Below are 24,455 nucleotides of genomic sequence, written 5' to 3'. Positions count from 1 at the left end.
GCGCTACGTCTTTAAATAGTGTTGTAATAATGATAACTTGTTATATAATGAGTTGTAATAAAAATGGTAACACTGTTTGGCTACGTTTAAATTTACAGCGATTCTAACTGCGTAGAATTATTTTGGGAATCACTTACTGTATCTCCGTAGTAGCAGTGCCATCACAGTTAACACTTGAAAAATGATTTTTCAAGGACCAGCATGTAACCATGATCTATTCTTGTTATTCTTAAATCTGGAGTACTTCGCTACGTGCGCGGAATTGAGTAGGCGTTGTGCCAGATGCTTGGAAACAGTATAATAAATACGGAAATTTGTCGTAGTATTTACCATATAATAGAGATTAATATTTTGCATATTGGAGGGGAACTTAAGGGAGAAAGGGAAATCTTCCCCGAGATGATTTTTAAAAAGCACTATTAGTGGTGAGGAATTTAAAAGATGAAACACAGGCACAAAATCGCACCTCATGGTGATAATAGCGACAGTGCAAGGCAACGTGACTCAGAGGTACTACTCTGAACATTGATCTTTTCATAGGGGAGGAGGAACACACGATTACCAAATACTTGAAAGAATGTTTTTTTCAACAAACTCTTTTATAAGGAAGAAGCTTAAGTTAAAGTTTGTCAGCGGTGTATATAGTGGTACGATTTTTTTTCTCTGAGAAGCTTCTCAGTCTTTTACTTCTCCAGTTTTTGAACTACCGTAAGATTTTGCTCATGCTATTAGTGTAAGATTCCGAGAACACTTACTGTAGTAACGTAACTATTATTGACAATAGCTAACAAGAATACCGTTTTGTAACAGAAAAACCTACAAGATGCTAATTTCAGGACTAGGAATTTAGGCCTAGATTTTGGTCCTTTCTTCTTACTGAGTAAGTTGACCATTTCAGTGTCTCACTTGACACGTGAGTATGCTTTTATTCTCTTATATTTAGTCATTAAAGGAAAGAGCCTACAATTAAGTTGTTTCTAAAATTCCAGGTAAAGCAGGCATATATACCACAGGGAAGTTTAATACTTGGCATCAAGAGTGAACATTATACTGAGTGTATACAATGTTTTGTTTCACTGCTCAAGAGGAAAAAGGGAGCTGTGAAGAAAAGGTTAAAACGTACCTAAAAACAATGTAACTTGTGCTGGAGTGATTATGGCTGTGTAGAGAATTCTAGTTTAAGGTCTGGAAAATATTGTCAGACATTATTTCCAGAAAATAGTTAATGTATCTTTTTTTTTTTTTTTTTTTTAACATTTCACATTGGTAATTCCAGGGTTTTTTTCCTGGTTCCATTTATACTTTTTTTTTTTTTTTTTTTCCATTTATACTTTTCATGTGGCATCCTAAATTTTTGGTTTCATTATGGGATGAGGCATCTTGGCACGTGTAGGGGCCCTATTCTGAAGCTTTTATCTCTTTAAATTAAAATTTTTGTAGGCTTTGAGGCCTTTGCTTGAAGTACATCAATTTCTCTCTGACTTCACGTCATCCTTCTTAAGTGCAGGATTATAGAAGATTGGGCTGAATGTGGAGATTTCTGGGCCCAGGAATATTCCTAAGCCTAATCCTACTTTTAGAGCTCCCCAAGTTGCAACCATTTCAGAGTTCTCTCTTCATACTAGATTAGTTGTAGGTACCCTGGCTTAGACATTAAAGAACAATTTATTTAGTCTATTTGCTTATTTGCCAGAATTTCTACCATTGTTTATAGCTTAAAGTTTTATTTGGTGTTAAAAATTTATTTAACAGCCTTTTCTTTTTTTTTTTTTTTCCTTTTAAAAAAATGTTTATTTTTGAGAGAGAGAGAAAGAGGGACAGTGCAAGCAGGGGAGGGACAGAGAGAGAGACACAGAATCCGAAGCAGGCTCCAGGCTCTGAGCTGTCAGCACAGAGCCCTATGCAGGGCTCGAACTCATGAGCAGTGATTTCATGACCTGAGCTGACCTCAACCGACTGAGCCACCCAGATGCCCCAACAAGAGCTTTTTCAATGGGACAAAGGGAAATACTAAGCAGAAATTTTTTTGTCTTATTAGTCATTGAGGATCCTGGGAGACTATGATCTTTTCAACAAATATGTTTTGGGATGTTTTTTTAGAGGAAGCAGCATTGTTTGACACTGTTTTATTATTTCATTCTATGGTAATTTAAGATCAAAGGGAGTATCTTTGTATTCTAATCTCCAGCACAGTGTTTGGCATATGGCTTTTCAGTAAATATATTAAATGAACAGGTTGCATTTCTAGTCTCAATGAGTTTAGAATGTAACACCCAGTGTTTTTGTACAGGTGCCCAAGTAACTATTGCTTAAAGCAATTGGTATGTATCAAATGAAGGGAATTATGAATGAGGTCTTGTGTGATTCGTATGAGGAAGGTCTCTGCACTAGCTCTAGTTGGCAACATAAAAGACTATACTGGCAAAGTCCAGTTTGCACTGTTGGGCAGGGAACTAGCTTGTTTTAAATCTTGGAAGCATTAAATGAAATTTCTGTACATATAAATTGGTGTTAATCTTCTGACAGGTAACTAGAATTCAGAATGTGAGAAACTGTATGTAGCTTGTGAATAAACCTTGTGTTTCCTCCCCTCCAGTTTTAAAAATAAAAAAATAAAATTTTTGAAACTTGCAGGAAAATCTCAAGTACGATACAAACAATATGTTTCCTGAAACTATTCCCAGTGTTGTGCCCCCAGCACCTTTGTGTATTTCCCACAAACAAGGACAGTCTGTACAATGTAATCATCAAACTTGGGAAACTAAGAATCCTGCATTAATGCTATCAAATCCTCAGAATTATATGTTGTACTTTATTGCTTATGACTCCTAATATCTCTTCTGAAAGAATTCTTCAGTCATTTCTTGACTTTCATGACCTTGGCAGTTTTGCATATTACAGACCAATTATTTTGGATAATTTCCCTCAATTTGGGTTTGTCTCATCTTTCCTGAGGATTAGATTTAGCTTAACGCATTTCTTGGCAAGACTGGCCCTTCCCCAAATTTTAATGTAGGTTAGACTGTCACGGCTGCGTTTGAATGTGTACCTCAGTACATTCCTGAATGTTGCATTTCGAAACTTAGGGAAAAAACATGGCCTTAAGAGAGGCCATGCGTCTTCATTAAAATTTAACTGCAAAGAACTGTCATTTGATTACTGTGCTCTTTTGAAAAGTAGTTTCTCTGTAGATTAGAATTTTAAAGAATTTTGTTGCGAAAGGTACTAAGTGAAGATTTTTTTGTAACTTATATGGAACAGAATGGGAAAAGTGTGCACATTTCTCTTGATTGGTGCTTAACAAGAAATTCCAGACTTTGTTATTGCATTTGCTATTTTGTTTTGTTGTTGTTGTTTGCTTATTTTGAGAGAGAGATTGAGAGCGTACAAGCGGGGTAGGGGCAGAGAGAGTGGGAAAGAGAGAATCCCAAGCAGGCTCTGTACTGTCAGCGCAGAGCCTGTTGAAGGGTTTGAACTCACAGAACCCGGAGATTGTGACCTGAGCTGAAATCAAGAGTCAGATGCTTAACAAACTGTGCCATCCAGGTGCCCCTGCATTTACTGTTTTAGATTTCTAGTTTTGTTTCTTGTTGGCTGCAGTGTAAGTGAAAAGACAAGCCACAGGTGAGAGAAGCTATTTGCAGCACATAAAACTGACAGAGGGCTTGTATGCAGAGTATACAAACACCTACAGATAAATGTGACAATCTAATAGCTGGAGGAGAGTTGAATTTTACAAAAAAGGCTATGCAGATGGCTGATAAATAAGTGAAAAGAGACTCAACTACAATGGGATACCACTGTACATCTATCAAAATGACTAAAAATTTAAGACGGACAATAGCTAAGTGTTGGCCAAGTTGTGGAACAACTGGAATTCTTAGGCACCGCTGATAGAAGTATAAATTGGTAGAACTTTGGGGAACCAGTATCCATTTAAATCCAGCATACACATACCCTATGTCCAGAAATTCCACCCACCTGAAATGAATGTAAACATGGATATAGAACTCTAGTTATAAAGAATCAATCCTTAAGGGTGTTCTGAAGTAGATTCCTTTTTGTTTTCCAAGTTAATATATCTCCTATTTTACATGAAAGTTAATCTTTTTTCAAGGCAAATTTTTAGTTAAGTCTTCGTGATCTCCAGCTTTCACTATCCTGGAGGCCCTTAATCCATTTAACATTTTAGTCCCCGGACTGCTTCCTGGGGCCCATATGCTTCAGAGTCTGCCCCAAATGGAGCATATAGCACTAATTCTTCATAGTCTTTTTTTCCTCCTTGTATTAAAGTTATTTGTGTATGATTCATGGTGTTGCCTTGGAATGTTTGGAAAAGAAGGACTTGCAAGGCCAAGGGGAAGTATTAATCGGTGGATTGTGGGAAGGGATAAGGAGAAAATTTATACTGTGAGGGGCATTTGAATATAAGCAGAAAGAATCCTTGTAGGTCCCAGTCAGAGGAAACATTTTGAATTATACTGTGATTTCATAATCATTTCATAAACTGCTTATTTGAATTTAAGTGAGCTCTTACTAAAGTTGAAGTTTTGGATTCAGTATACCTGTACAAATGATTTTGTCATTAACGTGTTTTCTGCCTCTTTTCTTCTAGGAATGGGCACAGACCAGCTATGTAATTATGTTTTTATTAGGCTAAGTGAGGCGAAGAAAGGGTTAGATTTTCATTAACTAGTTTGCTAAATTGGGGCGCCTGGGTGGCTCAGTCGGTTAAGCGTCCGACTGGCTCAGGTCATGATCTCCTGGTTCGTGGGTTCAGGCCCCTCATTGGGCTCTGTGCTGACAGCTCGGAGCCTGGAGCCTGCTTCTGATTCTGTGTCCCCCTCTCTCTCTGCCCCTCCCCTGCTCATGCTGTCTCTCTCTGTCTCTCAAAAATAAATTAATATAAAAAAGTTAAAAAAAAAAAACCAGTTTGCTAAATAAATAAAATTTTAAGATGAAAAAATACTGAAGCATTCAAATTAATTGAGTTTACTTTTAAAGGTTTGAAAAGATAATCATCTGTGTCTTTTCTTTCCAGCATAAATAATGTTGCTTGGTTCAGTGAATTTTAGTTTTCTAAACAAGTATCTTTTTTCTCATCTTCCTCAAGCATGGGGGGTAAAATACCACCTGCTACTCATAAAACTAAATCAGAAGACAATATCAAGGTAAGTTATGAATTTCATTTGTATGTTTAGCAATAAAATTGTGTATGAAGTATCTTACAGGTGTTTTTAAAGTGCTGCTCTCAAATTACCACTCCTGGTTTCTTTAGGATCTCTTGGAGATAAGATCTTTGTAAAATTTCTATTCGGACATCAAGTGTCTGGCATCTGATTTAACACCAGGGTTGAAGTTCACCACGTTTGGGAGTAAATGTTCTGTGTGTGTTATATGCATGACCTGTGGGTGGCAAGCTCTGTGATTGTACGCATTTTGTAGTCTTCATCGTCATTCTATGGTTAGCACCTAGCACAGGGTTTTGTGTATTGTGGGTACTTAATTAATACTTGCAAAGTAAATGAAAAATAGCCCAAATCAGCAGTTCTTAAGTTTTTCTGCCATACCACCTCAGGGATATTTCTAAGTTATGAGTCATGATGTTGCTTTAACATATTTGCCAAAAAGGTGAGTAAGATCAGGAGGAGTTTGGCAGTAGCTGAAATTTAGTGATGGGGGTGGGTATACTCTTAAGAATGCTTCCTTCAGAATTCTTATTTCTCCTATTTTGGGCTTTTATGTCTAAAATCCCCAAGTTTACTGATTAGAAGTTGATAAGAAAATTTATTTTATTATTTAGAACCTTAAACAAGGTTTATCTATTTAGATATGAAATCAGAAGTTCTGTCTTTGAGCAAGTGATATAAGAGAACTTCAGCAAAAGCCTTCAAAGTAGTTATTCTTTTTTTAGAGGAATCATTTGTGAGTTTAGTAGTTTCTGATAGGATACTTTTGGTAGGATACCGAAATAGGATATTTTACCATGTGGTAAACGTGTATGAAGACAAAATTATACTTAATCTATTTTTGCTAAAATATTTTTGTAACAAAATATTCTGATTTGGAATTCTACCTGGTCTTACTCAGCGTATATGCTAAAGCATCTGACACCTTGCATATGGTATTCTCAACATATATTTTGTAATAAGGTAGGGCTTTGATTCCAATTTTTAAGAATTACAAAGAGAAACCTAAATAACTGGTTATGTAATTTTACTAATACAATTGTATGAATAGACCGGGGTGTGCTGATTGTGATCTATTGCCTACGATACACAGCATCATTAAATGGAAAGGTCAAAGTGCAGAGCTGTCTTATATATATGCATTGAGAATATCTAATGGGATATGCCAGAAATCACAGCGGTTACTTACAGAATGGGAAAGAAATTTGGTTTTCGTCATGTGCACTTTGAAATTCTTTGAATTCTCATCATTTGTGTATTATAGTTCCATTGCTCCTTATTTGAAATTCCAAACTCAAAAACCCTTGAAATTGTGAAGATTTTTAGTAAGTTTGTTTGGCAGTAAAGCATAATCTAAACAGATGTGAGGCTATTTATAGTCTTTATCCCACTTATTATGAATGCTCAGACTTTCTTTTGCAGAAGTAATGTGTTGATTATGGAGAGTTGTAGACCACAGTGCCTGTTGAGGGTGTAACATAACTGTGGGATATGCATTTGTATTAGCTTCTATAACGCAATATTTTTTAAATTCTAAAACTCGTCTAAAATGTTTGGATGAAGGATTGGACCTATATTTGATTTAAAAAGAAATGAAAACAGAACTAAAGTTTACCAAAACAGAACAAGAAAGGGAGCATTAACAACTGAAATACAACGGATGTGAACAGTTTACATATAAGTTTTTATAAATTAGTGTGTATATATTGGGTGTGTTATTAAATACTGAAAGCGTTGTTTGCCTTCCCTTTGCTAGGAAGAAAAAACAGATAGTAAGAAGGCGGAGGAAAACATAAAGACAGACGAACCATCAAGTGAGGAAAGTGATCTAGGTGAGGAGGTAGTAGTTAGTTTGTATTTGATAACCTCATGATAAGATCCGGTGCTGATTTTTACTAAATGGACTAAATCAGGGCTATCTAATAGAAATGTAATGTAGCTGAGCTACATATGAAATGCAATTTTTAGTAGCCATTTTAAAAAAATTAAAAAGTAAACAGATGAAATTAATTCAAATAAATGTATCTAAACTAACAAACCTAAAATGTTAGCATTTCAACATGTAATCAATATGGAGAAATTATTAGTGAAATATTTTCCTTTTTATCATAGGACGTCTCTAAATCCAGAGTGTATTTTTATCTTTACAGCACATTTCAATGCAGATATTAGAGGTTATATTTTTCTTGGAAATATTTGATCTATATTCAAATTTAATGAAATTTGTAGTTGAAAAAGTTGGGTAACATACCCAAGTTTTAAATATATGTAAAAGTTTTCTCCCTTTTTTTTTTTTTTTTTTTTTTTTTTTTTTGGTAAAAGTTTTCCAAGGGCCCTGGGTGGCTCAGTGGGTTAAGCCTTTGGCTCAGGTCAGGATTTCACAGTTTAATGAGTTGAGTTCTGCATCAGGCTCTGCTAACAGCATGGAGCCTGTTTGGGATTCTCTCCCCCTGTCTCTCTTTCCTTTCCCTGCTTACACTGTCTCTGTCTTTCTCAAAAATAAATGAACTTAAAAAAAATTTTTTTGGTAAGATCCAGTGATAAGATAAAAATTGTTTTTAAGTTTTTCAATAACTGAATCAAATACCAAAAAATTATTTTCCTATTTGTACTTGTACACACACTGATGAAACTTGTTCCTTTTAGAAGAGATGGTATGCCATTAGTTTGGTTGTTTCTGTTTGGGCTTTTTTTTTAGGCTGCAAACTGACAAGTCTCTTCCTAAATTTGGAAGTCCTTTGAAACTATAAACACATATCCCAGATACTAAATGGGCAGTCTCCTAACTCATAGAATCTGTCTAAAAGCTAAAGAAGAGTACTTGTAATTTTTCAAATTTTGAACCAAGTGAACTTTGGTACTGTTAGAAAGGGCTTCTTGTTTGGAGGCTTAATTGAAGATCTTTCACCTTTTGTGTAATATCTTTTTTAGTCTTGTAATTTTCTAAGAATTTCCATTAGTATAATAATGTCTTAACCAACTCTTCATCCAAAAGCTTTTCCTTCTTTTTTTTTGTATGAATTAAGCTGTTTTATTTATTTATTTATTTATTTTAATTTTTTTTTTTTTCAACGTTTATTTATTTTTGGGACAGAGAGAGACAGAGCATGAACGGGGGAGGGGCAGAGAGAGAGGGAGACACAGAATCGGAAACAGGCTCCAGGCTCCGAGCCATCAGCCCAGAGCCTGACGCGGGGCTCGAACTCACGGACCGCGAGATCATGACCTGGCTGAAGTCGGACGCTTAACCGACTGCGCCACCCAGGCGCCCCTGAATTAAGCTGTTTTATGATTAGACAAAGTGACAGGCTCAGTTACCATTAAAAATTGACTGAAATGTTTTCGTTTGAGATAATTCTGACTTCAGGTAGCTAATTTCAGTTTCATTCTTTTTTGACAACAGGAAACATTAAATTCGCTCTGTTTGCTAAAAATGTCTCTTAATGCCCATTATTTTGAAAAGTTTTTTATATGGAGCAGTTATTTTGTTTTGTTTTGCTGTAACAAATTACAGTTGTCATGAAATTTATGACATACCTCTTATTACTGTTTTGGCTATAGTGCTAGCTTTGGCATTTGAGTCTGCATTAGCAGGGTGCCTTTATTTTAAAATTAAAATTTAGGGGCGCCTGGGTGGCGCAGTCGGTTAAGCGTCCGACTTCAGCCAGGTCACGATCTCGCGGTCCGTGAGTTCGAGCCCTGCGTCGGGCTCTGGGCTGATGGCTCGGAGCCTGGAGCCTGTTTCTGATTCTGTGTCTCCCTCTCTCTCTGCCTCTCCCCCGTTCATGCTCTGTCTCTCTCTGTCCCCCAAAAAAATAAATAAACGTTGAAAAAAAATAAATAAAAATAAAAATAAAATTTATTTAAAAAGTAAATACTTCATTATGATTTACATCATTATTATAATTTGTGCTATCTGCATAAAGTATTTTTTAAAACATTATAGTACATTGATGTGTAGAATAAAATACTTGAATGGAATCATTTTGACACAAAGTCAGTGGAGTGTGTGTGTGTGATACTAGAAACTGTGCACTTGCCAACATTTCTAGTATAAGATTAAATACCGCTGGTGATGCAACAGTTAAAATGAAATATAATTTTAACAAAACAATACAGTAGTATTTAATAAGGAAATATTTCTATTTCCCTAATATGTTTAAATAAATTAACATAAAGTAAAATACTTAGCTTATCAGTTGCAGTAGCCATAGTTCATTAGTTTTTAATAGTCTTATGTGGCTGTTGGCTGCTATGTGGGGCATCACAGGTCTTACTATCATTTTTTTAACTTTGGCAGAAATTGACAATGAAGGTGTGATTGAACCAGATACTGATGCCCCTCAAGAAATGGGAGATGAAAATGTAGAGGTGAGTCCAGTGGCTTATTTTCTGCTTGTAGTAAGGAATGTAAAGGTCCCACCTATCGCAATGACTTTTATGATGTAATTCTGCCAGGAAAATCACATACTAAGTCTTTCTCTAACTTAAGGCATTTAGGAAAGCATTTTATTTTAGTACTTAAAACATTTGTAGAAATTCCCATCATTTGTAATCATACTCTAACAGTCTTTGAAATCTTTGTTATTTGTCGTTTATCTGCTTTTTCAATTTGCATCTGGTTTGACTGCTCTTTAAGTTCACCTAACATTTACATTTACAAATGGAATTACTTATTAATGGGATATCTAATATTAAATTGGCTTCCAAAGTGATTTTGTCACAATGGGTACAGTGTTACCCTCAAGGTGGTGAAAATTGGTTCTTGGGAGGGGAGCTTACAAAAAAAAAACTTACATATTACAATGGTTAGTGGTCTTCCAGAGGGTCATAACATACATGTGGTATATCTGTGTGGTATTAAAATGGAGTGGGGGAGTATTAAAAAATGTCTCAAATGGTTCTTTGGGGTTTGATAATGAGAAAGGCTTGAGAGACACTGAAATATAGTAATTGTGGTTTAGAAGCTTGGTCCATTTCCTTGTCAACACTTGATACTATCAGATTTCATCTCAGCCAGGTGTGAAATGGTATGCCCTTGTGGCTTTCAATTTGAGTTTTTCTGATTTCTAATAAAGTTGAGCATGTTCTGATGTTTATTAGTCATTCATTCACAGGTATTGTGAAGTCCTATTTTGACTTTTCCCATTTTTCTTCTGGTTTGCCTTTTTCATACCGATTTATAGTTCATTTTATATTCTAGAGACTAACAATTTGTCATTTATATGTGTTTTATATATTTTCTGCTAGTTTGTGACTGGTATTTTTTGTTTTAATAAACAATCTTTTCTCTTAAATTGATAATTCTCTTATATATCATGCTTTATTATCTCAAGGTTATAATTCTGTAATATATTTTTCCCTTTTGAAAACTTTATGTTAACCTTTCACCTTTAATCTACCTGTCAGAGCTATTAAAGAATTTCTTTCCCCACCAGTGCCAAAATGCACTGTTTCATGTATGTGTGAGCCACTTCTGGTGCTGTGTTCTTGTCTAATTTTTTTCTGTGTGCTGATGACACATTGTCTTACCTTAACATTAGGGTAAGGACCCCCAGCGGTCTAGGAATATTTTGGCTGTTTTGTTGGCCTTTCTTTTTCCATATAAATTTTAGAATATTATCAAGTGTCATCCCCCTACCCCAAATCTAATTGATTTAGAATTGCATTAAATCTAAATCAAGTTAGGAGAAGATACAGTTCACTATTGAGATTAACTACCCATGAATCTGTATCTAATTTTTTAGGTCTTTTCTAATGTTTTTAAGTAATTTTTTAGCATTTTCTCCATAAAGCTGTTTGCATCTTTAAGAACAAACATAGGTACTTCTTGTCATTCTTTGTAAAAGGAATTTTTTAAATTATGGATTTTATTTATTGATGATGTCGTGTCACTTTCAGGTATTTAGGTTTATAACACTTCATTTGTGCTACTTGGGATATATTGGGCATTTAAAAAAAGTTTTCTAATGCTTTTATTTTGAGAGAGAGAAAGTGGGGGAGGGGCAGAGAGAGAGGGAGATGCAGAATCTGAAGCAGACTCCAGGCTCTGAGCTGTCAGCACAGAGCCCGACATGGGACTTGAACTTGTGAACTGTGAGATCACAATCTGAGCCAAAGTTGGACAGTTGACCGACTGAGCCACCCAGGGGCCCCTGTTGGGCATTTTAAATTCTAGGGTTAACTGTCTTAGTTCTGGAACATTCCAACTAATACCTTTCAAATATCGCCTCTTCCCCATTCTCTCTACTGTCATTCTGGAGCCCTAGTTAGATATGTATTAGATTTTTTCACTATTAAGTTTCATCTCTTTATCACTGCTGAATGATGTATGCTGTTGATGTTTGGATTTGAATGCTTGTGTTTTTCATCTTTATGTTTTGCTTTGATCCATTTTAAAGTACACTTGGTTATTTATAAGTCACTTTTTCCTTACTCATTTTCAAAATGTGCCTCTATTTTCTTAAACACATTAAAATCTTTATCAAACTCTTACTGGCCTTATTCTTTTACTTTTCCTGACTCTTGCTCATTTATTTGTGGATGGTTTGTGTGTGTGTGTGGATATTTTGACTGTGTGTACTTATGTGTTGATATTTTGACCATGAGTTCTTTGACATTTCACCGGTGGAAAAGTTTTTGGGGCCTGGGTAGAAGGTGTATTCCTCCAAAGAGGGAAGTGTTTGCTTCCATCAAGACTCTGGATTGGAGCTACCACTTTAAAATCTCAGCATGGTTTTTCTGTTGTTTGTGTAACTATACAAGTAATATGAATTCTACCAGAAACTCTGGCTTATCATTATAAGTTTACAGGGGAGTTTCTTTTTCTTTCTACTTGGCTGTTCCTTTCATTGGGACCAATTTATTTTGGGTTTGCTATTCTTGCAGGTATAGGCATGTGGGTGGGATTCCAGATTTATTGGAGGGTATCTGATTAGACAACATGTATTCTCTTCACCTGAATCTAGATTTTCTTTCATGTGTCCACTGCATTCAAAAACAGAATTGTGAGATCACCGGGTTTGACACCTGCTAAAAGGGTGAAAGCAGATGGAGTACTTGGCTACCTTACTGGATTTCAAGTCTTCATTTAATCTTGTTCTTTGAGGATTTCTACATTCTTATGTCAAAGATGACTTTTACATTTATTCAGGGTTTTATGTGTACCATGTTGCCATAAACTGAGTTGTCTTTTTTTTCTTTTTTAATTACTCTGGATTTGTAGGATGTCTGACTATCTGGTAAAGTGTGTCTTTGTTCTTTTTTGTTCTTTGTTTGAAAAAGATTTTTAAACTTGTAGGAGTTTTTGTTGGAATTACTTTGAATTTACTGAGTAACTTGCGGTTCGGTTGAAGTATTCAAAAAATTTTTTCTTGGGGCACCTGGGTGGCTCAGTCAGTTAAGCCTCTGACTCTTGATCTCAGCTCAGGTCTTAATCTCGGTGTCATAAGTTCAAGCCCCGTATTGGGCTCCATGCTCGGCGTGTAGCCTACTTTAAAAAAAAATTTTTTTTTCCCCCATGAACGTGGTATACATCTTGTGTTCTTTAATAGAATTTTACTTTTTCTCTCCTTGAAAGTCTTACATGTTCTTAGAATGGTATCCTGTTCTGTCCAGTTTTGTAATTGATTTTTGCTGATGTGGAGGAACTCTTATTTTTTTATGTTGTTTCTGTGTTTCTAAGGACTTTATTGAATTATCTTAGTAGATCTAACAACCTGTCAGTTCTATTGGGTTTTCTAGTTAAATATGAAGACAGCTTGGTGTTTCCTTCCAATTCTTAAACCTGTCAAGTTATTTTCTTAATGAACTAGCCAGCAGCAGTAATATTTTTTACACAGTGGTTAATGGTGGAATGAATCTTTTTGCCTTTTTTAGAATAACTACTTTCCATTTAGGTAGGATGTTTGCTATAAGTTTTTGTTACTAATGATCATTGTACTGTCAACATCTTGTATTCTGTACAGTATAGGTACTCTGTAGGTCTTTGTTCGAACAAAAGGATGAGACATTTCACTTAAAATTCAAGTATAACAGGACTTAGTTACATCTTTATGAGGAGATTGAGTTTTAGTATTTGTGAATAACTAGAAAGGAGTTGATAAGACCAGGGCAGGAACATCTTGCTTAGGTTGGTTGGGATGGAGGGACACAAAGGTGATGTCTAAAGTAAAGGTAGGGAGTGCAATTTATTGTTCATTATGAAAGATTAAAGCTCATCCTGTGTAATTTCTTACTAATTACTTACCATAGTTATCCTCTTTGTTCCCTGGAAACAAGAGAAGAATGAGTGAAAATGAGGGTTATATCTCCCCATCCCTAAGAAAGCCCAAGCTGCTTCCTTCTCTTTGCTTTCTCTGTTACTTCTAAGTTGACCTACGATTTCCCCCTAGATAACCGAGGAAATGATGGATCAGGCAAATGATAAAAAAGTGGCTGCCATTGATGCCCTAAATGATGGTGAGTGATTTTTTTTTCGTCTTTGCTATATTTCTATATATTCTCTTTTTCCCTGCAGCAGCTGTTAAAATAGTGGAAAAGTGGAAGGGAATTTAAATTTGCTGAGTCTCTTATACTGGAGAAGAAAGTAAGCGTCCTATTCTCTACCCACCCCTTCCCCTTTGATAAAGAGGCTGAAACCACTCAGGTATCAATTACCTTGCCTCAGGGCATTGGACACATCTTTCTGTGACTCAAAGACTCCTTTACCAGCTATATCCTTGTGTTTCTATACTGAAAAGAGGCAAAAGTCTTAAAAAAAAAAAAAGGGGGGTAGTAGTAGCAGCACAGTGGCTCTTAACTTTTGACACAGCAACACCCTTGGCAGATGATGTCCATAGGATAATAACATTCTTATTCTAATCTTTGCATTTTAGATCCACTTCAGAAAATCCTTTCAAAGTGGGAGAGTGCTGGTAGTATTAAGCATAATGCTGAATCAGTTATAATTTATAAAAACAAATCATTTCTTGGGTACTATGCAGACCCTTCCATAGCTGTGTGTTAGTGTGCCACAATGCCATTGTGGTGGGGCTGCTGCTGTCTGTTGCTGGAGTGCGTTTGGACTTCCACCTGTAGAATTAGAAGATGACTGAACTTTAGGAGTTTAGCGTTGATAGCTATTCCAAGTTGGCAAATGTATTCACTTTCTTTTTTTTGTGATCTCACCACCTTCTTAGTTTAGGTCATTTTCACATGTTTATGCCATTGCATTAGCCTCAATAATTTGCCTACCTTAAATGTCTAGTTCCTTTATTGCTTTCTGTTCACTGTCCCTAGATTATTCTTTCTTAGAACCGCTTTTTATTTCCACAAATTCCTTTGCTTGTAACCTCTGACTAGCTTTTTGCACACTTTCTGAAGATCTTCATCAAGGCATTAAACCTGCTAGAGTCAGATCCCATATTTTGCCTTCCCAGCCTTGTTCTCTTCTTTTTGAATATTAACCTCATTACAGCCAGACCTTGCTGTCCTAGAATGTTCCTACACTTGTGCTCTGCTGCTTCTCTCTAAAGCTCTTCTTCACCTATTTCTGCTTTAATTCATACCCATCAATTGATCTCAGCCACTTCTCTTCCTGACCACTCCTTTTCCACACTAATCTTTTAATTTTACTACTACCTAATGTCTATTTATCCAACATTTATTTTGTGCTTTCTACCTACCTGACAGTTTTATTGTATTTAATATGCATTATTTCATTAAAACCTCATACTACTCCCATTTTACAGGTTAATGAATAATCTGAGGTCTCAGAAGGGTTTTGACTTGTGCAGGATCTTACTGTGCCATGATACCAATTCATTTATTATTTTTGTCACTTATTTTGGCATACTGTTTTATATTTCTTAAATTTGTTTTCTTATTGTTGCCTTAGCAATTTTTAATAAAATGAAGCTGCTGCCACTACCTAATAAGTCATGTTCTTGTTTTTCCACATTTCTTTCCAAGCTGTATTCATGTGTAAATTTAACCTAGTTCTAGTTTTAGAATAAATGTAATTTTATAGTATATCGTAGAGGGATAAAACATTAGTATTCTAAGCCTGGGATTGTAGATTCAGGCCCTGCGTGGGGTTGGAGAGACAGGAATATAATTAAACACTGAACTTAGGAAGCCAGAGTGCCTGGGTTTTGAATCCCAGTTCTGGCACTTACTCGCTAGGCAAACTTAGAGAAGTTACTCTTTGTCTCTGCTTCTGTTTCCTCCTTTGTACGATAAGGATAATGTACCTACGTAGTATATTGAGGAATAAATATGTGTATTATGCCTAGAATAGTATCTGGTACCATTCTTATTAAGGTACTGGTATTTTTTTTTTTTTTTTATGTTTATTCATTTTTGAGAGCAAGCATGAGCAGGGGAGGGGCAGAGAGAGACGGGGACATAGGATCCGAAGTGGACTCTAAGCTGACAGCAGTGAGCCCGATGCGGGGCTCAAACTCAAGAACCGTGAGATCATGACCTGAGCTGAAGTCAGACCCTCAACCAACTGAGCCACCCAGGCTCCCCAAGTTACTGGTATTTCTAAAGTGTCAGTATTCTTACTGAATTTAAGATCTTAGTAAGTGTTTTTAGCTGTCACGTTATTAGTTATGTTACTTTTATTACGCTTTTCCGTTTAATATATTTAAAGCTTAGCATGTTCTAGGCAGTGTTTTTATTTTATTTTCTTAATATTTATTTTTGAGAGAATGAGCATGAGTGGGGGAGGGGCAGAGAGAGAGGGAGATGGAGAATCTGAAGCAGGCTCTGTGCTGTTAGTGCAAAGCCTGACTGGGGACTTGAACCCACTAGCCTTGAGATATTATGACCTGAGCTGAAGTCACACGCTCAACAGAGTGGGCCACCCAGGCACCCCTCTAGTCAGTGTTTTATTTTTTATTTTTAAGATTATTTTATATTTATTCATTTTTGAGAGACAGAGGGCGAGTGTCGGAGTGGCAGAGAGACAGGGAGTCACAGGATCCGAAGCAGGTTCCAGACTCTGAGCTGTCAGGACAGAGCCCGACACGGGGCTCAAACTCACAAACCGTGAGATCATGACCTGAGCTGAAGTCAGACCCTCAACCAACTGAGCCACCCAGGCGCCCTAGGCAGTGTTTTAGATGCTAGATATACAGTGAGAAAAACAAAAGAGACCACGTTTTTTTCCTTTGAACCTCATATATTACTGGGGAACAAAATCAAATTGTAATTTAATGTTGGGTGGTAATAAGCGTGATGAAGAAAAATAGAGCTGAGTAAAAAAAATAGTCACTGATGAAAGCTATATTTTGCAAAGGGTGGTCAGAAAAGTATATGATGAAGTGAGTAAGCAATGTGAGGAAGAGCCTTTGAGACAGGTGAAGAAGAAGTACAGAGGCTAACTGGGAGAGCATAACAGAAGGGCCTTGTAGCTGGAGCGAGGTGAGGGAAGGGGTAAGAATGGCAGATGGAGTTGAGGTCATAGAAGCACTTTGGAGTAGTGGGAGATGGGTGGTGGGAAGGTGGTGGGGAAGATAGATCGCTAAACTTTGTAGGTTAGGCTAAGGACTTAACAATTTTATCCTTAAGGATGATTGGGAAGCTATTGAGGTGTTGTGGGTAGGGGTTTTTGTTTTTGAGTAGGAGAGCTTCATTGTGAGATGTATTTACTTTTGAAAAGGATTATCCTTGCTCTTTTATGTAAACCAGGTTATAGGGGCAAATAAGGGTATGTTCATTGCAGAAGAAGAAGTCAAAATGTGTTGATGTGCCAGAAATCTAAGAAAATACCTGAGAGGGAAAATAGGGGGAGCGGGGAGAGCCAGAGGAGTTTGGAAGGCAGTGAGAAAGTTGTCTAAGTGTTTATCCCTGTGTAGGAGAGAAACACAATCCTCTATGGGTGTGTTTCTAAAACGTCTTGGCAAGCCAGAGTTGTCCAATAGAGGAGTTAACAGTCTCACAATAATGGGCCAGTCTTGGTGTCCTTGCTGTTATTTAGTCATTAACATTAGCTGGGAGCAGCTTATGAAGTGTATCCTTGAGCACAGAAGATGGGGTTCTCCAGCTCCTCACAGCAGATACAAAGTGCATTGTCATGATACTACAGAGGGAATGCAAGAAATCAAGTCATATTTTATAATCCAAGTGGCTAATGATGATGGCTTGGATTAGGGCAAAGAGTCTCAGACTTTCTCTGTTCCTAGTGTCCTTACTGTCATGACTTGAACATACCTTTTAGGCCAAAAGAAATGGCTAAGAGTTCCATTTATAATGTAGTTAGGTCCAAATAATTTAATAAGTATCTGTGTCATAACAAGTTAGTGATTGGAAAATCGTATACACAAATTGAAAAAATATATTTAATCTTATTCTTACGTAATATTTGTTTTCTAATAAGCGATGTATATATTTGGGCACTAAATAGCTTGTCGAATCTTGGATTCATATTGAACACTGCCACCCTCATTTCCCGTTCCACATCTGTTTTTCTACAGTTCTTACTTTTTTGTCATAGCAATCAGTAAAAACAGTTTTAGATTGGGGAGTTGAGAATGACTCCCAAGATTTGGGGCATGAGGTAGATGACGAATTAGCCAAACTATATCCTCCTATTTTTATAAAAATGTAATGGAACAACATAACTACATGCATTTGTTTATGTGTTGTCTGCACCTACAACAGCAGAATTGAATAGTTGATAATTGCAAGAATAATTTTCATGTGGATCTTTCCAGAAAAGTTTGCTGACCTCTAAACTAGAGTGAATGAAAGAACCACATATTTAGTTGATAATATAAGGATGAGAAGTGGATTTTAGAGATGGGGTCAGAGTTAAGAGTTCAATTTTGAACTTGGTAGCTGTGAATTACTTATTAGACCTCCAAGCGTAATAATTTGTAATAGACATCTGCAGGAGTAACTAATGACATTCCACATTCTTCTGCATTGTTTAGGGGTTCCATTAAAGTTCTTTCTTTACACATTTACTAGCTGGGTAAATGTATTTTCCAAAGTGAACTGTGACATTACCTTTAAAACTCTGTGTTTGTCTTCCCTCCCCATGTTTCCTATGCCCAAGAATTAAACTTTGTGCAAAGACTTATTCCAATTGTATAGTATGTTTTATTTGTTGAATGACTTCACTGAAGGCACTAATACACAAAGAAGCTAACTAACTATGTGAATAGGATACACAGTAAATGAATTTAAAATGTGAGTTATGGACTTTGCATGAGTTCTGGTTTTCTTGAATTTTTATATCATTCCTGTGAATTCAAATAGTATTTTTAATCAACCCTGTAAATTTAGTATGAGTACTTTTTTCTTTGTAAGTTTAATTTTATCCTTTTATTTTTTTTCTTTAAAAAAAACTCATGAGTCCTACTAAGAATGGGAGATATTTCTTATTCTTTATTTCTCAACCTGTTTTACTTCAGGTGAACTACAGAAAGCCATTGACTTGTTCACAGATGCCATCAAGCTGAATCCTCGCTTGGCCATTCTGTATGCCAAGAGAGCCAGGTGAGAGCTCTAAACAAAAAAGCATCCCTTTCTGCTGTGAATAATTTCTGCTCATTGATTTCAATAGAATTGCTTCTGTGACTATCCCAAAGGTGGTGTTGTTCGAAATGAATACTTTTTTTTAATGTTTGTTTCTTTTGAGAGAGCATGCCCATGCGCAAGGGAGGGGCAGAGAAAGGGAGAGAGGAGAGAATCCAAAGCAGGCTCCACTCTCAGCACAGAGCCCAATGTGGGGCTTGATCTCACAACTGTGAGATCATGACTTGAACCGAAATCAAGAGTCAGACGCTCAACTGACTGAGCCAACCAGGCGCCCCAAAATAAATACTTTTTAATGTTACACTTCTTTTTTAGTGTCTTCATCAAATTACAGAAGCCAAATGCTGCCATCCGAGACTGTGACAGAGCTATTGAAATAAATCCTGATTCAGCTCAGCCTTACAAGTGGCGAGGGAAAGCACACCGGTAAATAATGGAATTTCATTATTTTCAGAACTTCTAAAATTTTTTTTTTTAATTTTTATTTTTTTTTAACGTTTATTTATTTTTGAGATAGAGACAGAGCATGAACGGGGGAGGGGCAGACAGAGAGGGAGACACAGAATCGGAAACAGGCTCCAGGCTCTCAGCCATCAGCCCAGAGCCCGACATGGGGCTCGAACTCACCTGAGTCGAAGTCGGTCGCTTAACCGACTGAGCCACCCAGGCGCCCCAGAACTTCTAAAATTTAAATCTGATGTTTTTATATGCCTTTAAAGCAAAACGAAGTTGCCCAAGGATTTAATTTCAAGATAATATGTGCTTGATAATAATTGAGGGACTATAAGGAACAAATAAAAATTCATTTTATTTCTTCAAAGAAAACCACTGTTTTACAGTTTTTGACTACATATAGTCAAATTTAAGGTAAGGATAAAAATTATTTCTAAAAAAGAACATGGCCTTACAAATTTTCTTTTAATTCTGTAACCTAACGTTAAACAGTATGTTGTAGAAGAAGGAATTCTTTAGCCTCAAACTACTTTAGTTACTTACAGGCCACCTGAAAATCAGAAAAAGGGGAAAATAAAGAAGTGAATTTATCCTAGATTAGTCATCATTTCCTGGAAGCAAAAGTTAATGTTATACAAGTGAGTATTTGTGGCTTGGGGATGAGATGTCCAATGACATTTACATCTTATGTGGATTAGAAGGGTGTTGTACTCCAAGTGTGGATGGGAATGAAAATGGATATGCATGGGACAACTGTATTAGGTACTCAAAAAAGGTCTGGTGATTATGAAGATGCACGTCAAAGATAAAGGTAAAAGATTAGAATTAGTGCTCTGGGAGTCAAAAAGTTCATGTATTGCTGTTGATCCTCTTGAGAGTCCAGTAATCTTTGAGCATTTCTTTGCTTCATGGTACAAGGTAGCATGGGCTCATCTCCTGTTTTGCTTGTCCTAGACTCAGAAGAAACCATTTCTCCAAGAAACTAGGGTTCATTTTTGTGAGGATAATGTTTACAGAAAGTAAAGTTTGGCCACTAGATATGTTCATTGCCTCTGGGATAGCATTATTTCTGTCATTTCATTGAACAGAGTTAGAAAAACATTTTTTAAATAATGATTTTAAGGAAAAAAGTTATGAAACCTTGAGTTTATACTGATATTTTCAATTAAAATTCAATATTAAATGTTTTCCCTTTTATTTTGCATTTTTAAAATTTATTTTTTAAATTTACATCCAAGTTAGCATATAGTGCAACAATGATTTCAGGAGTAGATTCCTTAATGCCCCTTATGCATTTATCCCATCTCCCCTCCCACAACCCCTCCAGCAACCCTCTGTTTGTTCTCCATGTTTAAGAGTCTCTTATGTTTTGTCCCCCTCCCTGTTTTTATATTATTTTTGCTTCCCTTCCCTTATGTTTATCTGTTTTCTATCTTAAAGTCCTCATATGAGTGAAGTCATATATTTGTCTTTCCCTGACTAATTTCACTTAGCATAATACCCTCCAGTTCCACCCACATTGTTGCAAATGGCAAGATTTCATTCTTTTTGATTGCCAAGTGATACTCCATTGTATATATGTATGTATGTATGTGTGTATATGTATATATGTATGTGTGTGTATGTATACACACACACAGACACACACACACCCCACATCTTTATCCATTCATCCACTGATGGACATTTGGGCTCTTTCCATGCTTTGGCTATTGTTGATAGTGCTACTATAAACATTGGGTGCATGTGTCCCTTCGAAACAGCACACCTGTATCCCTTGGATAAATACCTAGTAGTGGAATTGCTGGGTCGTAGGGTAGTTGTATTTTTAACTTTTTGAGGAACCTCCATGCTGTTTTCCAGAGTGGCTGCACCAGTTTGCATTCCCACCAGCATTGCAAAAGAGATCCTCTTTCTCTGCATCCTCGCCAACATCTGTTGTTGCCCGAGTTGTGAATGTTAGCCATTCTGACAGGTGTGAGGTGGTACCTCATTGTGATTTCGATTTGTATTTCCCTGATGATGAGTGATGTGGAGCATTTTTTCATGTGCCGGTTGGCCATCTGGATGTCTTCTTTGGAGAAGTGTCTATTCATGTCTTTTGCCCATTTCTTCACTGGATTATTTGTTTTTTGGATGTTGAATTTGATAAGTTCTTTATAGATTTTGGATAACTAACCCTTTATGTGATATGTCATTTGCAAATATCTTCTCCCATTCCGTGATTTGCCTTTTAGTTTTGCTGATTGTTTCCTTCACTGTGCAGAAGAAGCTTTTTATCTTGATGAGGTCCCAATAGTTCATTTTTGCTTTTGTTTCCCTTGCCTCTGGAGACGTGTTGAGTAAGAAGTTGCTGCGGCCAAGATCAAAGAGATTTTTGCCTGATTTCTCCTTGAGGATTTTGATGGCTTCCTGTCTTACATTGAGGTCTTTCATCCATTTTGAGTTTCTTTTTGTGGATGGTGTAAGAAAGTGGTCCAGGCTCATTCTTCTGCATGTCGCTGTCCAGTTTTCCCAGCACCACTTGCTGAAGAGACTGTCTTTATTTCATTGGATATTCTTTCCCGCGTTTTCAAAGATTAGTTGGCCATATGTTTGTGGGTCCATTTCTGGGTTCTGTATTCTGTTCCATTGATCTGAATGTCTGTTTTTGTACCATGCATTTTTGACACTATTCTCTTAGACTCAAAATCCTTATCTATAATGTGTTTACTTGTTATTCAATAACATACATAAAATTGTTTTTACAGTCCTACCTTAACAATAATATACTCCCTAAGCAAAGTTGAAAGTTTTTGTGTCTGTTGCAGTTTTTATCCTTAGAATATATCCCAGTTAAGATATACAGTCAAAATACTGTTTTAAATTTTTTTTTAATGTTTATTTTTGAGCGAGTGTAAGTGGGGGTGGGGCAGAGAGAGAGCGAGACACAGAATCTGAAGCAAACTCCAGGCTCTGGGCTGTTGGCGCAGAGTCTGACTCGGGGCTTGAACTCATGACCTGAGTCAAAGTTGGATGCCCAACCAACTGAGCCACCCAGGTGCCCCTCAAAATACTGTTTTAAAAGTTATTTGACTTTCCTGTATGCCGTATGCTCTGTGTGATAAACAGCTGTTTTCTTTTTTGTTTGTTTTTCTCTGTGGTCAGGTTTTGGGGTTACTTTATTTCTGCCTTTTCTGATTTAATTTTCATTGTTCACATGTATAAAACCCTTCTGAGTTTAAAAAGTCAAAACTGAGTTAACAGGTATACCCAGAAAAGCCATTTCTTTTGTTACCCCTCTACTCCATTCTTACCTTCTCCCACGATCTTTTGTTTCTCCTGTCAATAAAATGTGTACACATGTATTGTTTCTCTTTTGCCTTTATAGCATACTAAATATACATTATGTTAATTCCATTTTTAAGGAGTTGAAATCAGAATTTCAAATTTGAAAATTGTAGCTCTACAGAATTTGAAAAATTTTACAATATTTTGAATTAAAGTAATTTTTTAAAGTTTAAAGTATCTTTTAGAAGAGCAACTTTATAGTTACCAAAGAGGAAATTAAACTTCCAAGTTTTTATAGAGTAGAACATAGTAATTGAATTGGTTTGTGAAAATGTATACTTCAGATATTTAATTTTAAATTTGTTCAGTAACCTTTTTTTTTTTTTTTTAACAAGGAAGAAAGACACCATGCCACATAAGTGGATATGTATAAAATGAATTTAATCTGTTTCAGACTTCTGGGCCATTGGGAAGAAGCAGCACATGATCTTGCCCTTGCTTGTAAACTGGATTATGATGAAGATGCTAGTGCAATGTTGAAAGAAGTTCAGCCAAGGGTATGTTAAAGTACAGAAAGGGAATGTCGTTAACTGTGATGCCCTGTGGCTCTAGTACTCAGCCCCTTACAATAATTTACCTGTGGAACATACAAAGAAACAGACATTTGGATGTTTTCATCTGTTATCACTGACGTTTATGCTCACCTCTGGAAATGTCATTAGGTTGTCATGCCTTTATTTCTCTTGCTGTATTAAAGCAAACTGTTACTTTGGTTTGCATGCCTGCAATAGGCTTTAACCAGAAAATTAGAAATGGGAAAGGGGGCATCAAGTTTATAGCAAGGAAAAAAATAGAAAACCTGTAAAATGTGACCCAAGGTTGTGTCCGGTCTTTTTATATTGTAGGTATATGCAGCCCTGTATAAAGCTTGAGGGCCTTGTGGCAGTAGCAAGTTTCATCCTTTTAAAAATAATATTAAATCCAAAAACTAAAATGATTGTGTTTTAGTATATGTGCTGCCGAAGCGAGCACTAAAATGATTGTGTTTTAAAAGACAATTGTTAAGATAATTCTTTTAAGGGGTGCCCAGGTGGCTCAGTGGGTTAAACATCAGACTTCAGCTCAGGTCATGATATCATGGTTCGTGGGTTCGAGCCCTGCATCGGCCTCTGCTGTAAGCACAGAGCCTGCTTTTATTTTTTATTTTTATTTATTTTTAATTTTTTTTGAGATAGAATCTTAAGCAAGCTCCATGCTCAGCATGGAGCCTGACATGGGGCTTGATCCCATGACCCAGGGGATCATGAGCTGAGCCAAAATCAAGAATCAGATGCTCTACCTTCTGAGCCTCCCAGGCACCCATAGAACATGAGATTCTTTAATTTTTTTTTTTTTTTAATATTTATTTATTTTTGAGACAGAGTGCTAGCAGGGGAGGAACAGAGGGAGAGGGAGACACAGAATCTGAAGCAGGCTCCAGGCTCTGAGCTGTCAGCCCAATGCCCAACATGGGGCTCGAAATCAGGAATTGTGAGATCATGACCTGAGCTGAAGTCGGATGCTTAACCACTTGCGCCATGTAGGCACCCCAAGATTCCTAAAAAATAATCATAAACAAACGGAAGTAACAATTGAATATGACTTCAAATTTGTTTTCTGAATAAATAATAGATTCCAAATAGTTGGCCCAGGCTATGTGCTAGTGCCTGGTACGTATATTTTCTCTTAATCTTTACAGCATTCTATAAGACTTAAGTATTTCTCTTCTGCCCACCATCCCCTCAGTTTATGGATGCGAAAACTTAAGTATACTTAGATTGTCGCAAATAACTAACTGGTGTGTATATTCTCAGTCTCTACCTTGCCATAGCAGGCATCAGACAAGAATTGTGCAATTGGAAACCTAATTGTCATCCTTGAGTAGTTACTTGTTTGAAATTTATAACCTTTCTAACTTAGAATCTCATCCTCTTTCCTTTATTTCACAGTGGACTTGTTAAAGTCTGAGTATGTAAG

At 36.4% G+C, this 24,455-nt stretch overlaps 1 protein-coding gene across 2 annotated transcripts in view; it reads left to right on the top strand.

Moving 5' to 3' along the window:
- The window catches only part of ST13 (ST13 Hsp70 interacting protein), a 32,252-nt gene that overhangs the window by 997 nt on the left and 6,800 nt on the right, over positions 1 to 24,455 (top strand). For both annotated transcript variants that reach the window (XM_045465952.1, XM_045465953.1), the window contains exons 2-8: positions 5,114 to 5,171; positions 6,946 to 7,021; positions 9,490 to 9,560; positions 13,583 to 13,649; positions 18,593 to 18,677; positions 19,032 to 19,142; positions 22,894 to 22,996. In XM_045465952.1, the coding sequence (XP_045321908.1) occupies positions 5,114 to 5,171; positions 6,946 to 7,021; positions 9,490 to 9,560; positions 13,583 to 13,649; positions 18,593 to 18,677; positions 19,032 to 19,142; positions 22,894 to 22,996 (571 nt within the window). The remainder of the gene's footprint in view (positions 1 to 5,113; positions 5,172 to 6,945; positions 7,022 to 9,489; positions 9,561 to 13,582; positions 13,650 to 18,592; positions 18,678 to 19,031; positions 19,143 to 22,893; positions 22,997 to 24,455) is intronic.

The sequence above is a fragment of the Leopardus geoffroyi genome, chromosome B4 (assembly GCF_018350155.1).
Source record: "Leopardus geoffroyi isolate Oge1 chromosome B4, O.geoffroyi_Oge1_pat1.0, whole genome shotgun sequence".
NCBI lineage: Eukaryota > Metazoa > Chordata > Mammalia > Carnivora > Felidae > Leopardus > Leopardus geoffroyi.
The sequence above is the reverse complement of the archived record's forward strand: the minus strand, read 5'-3'. Positions and strand labels throughout refer to the sequence as shown.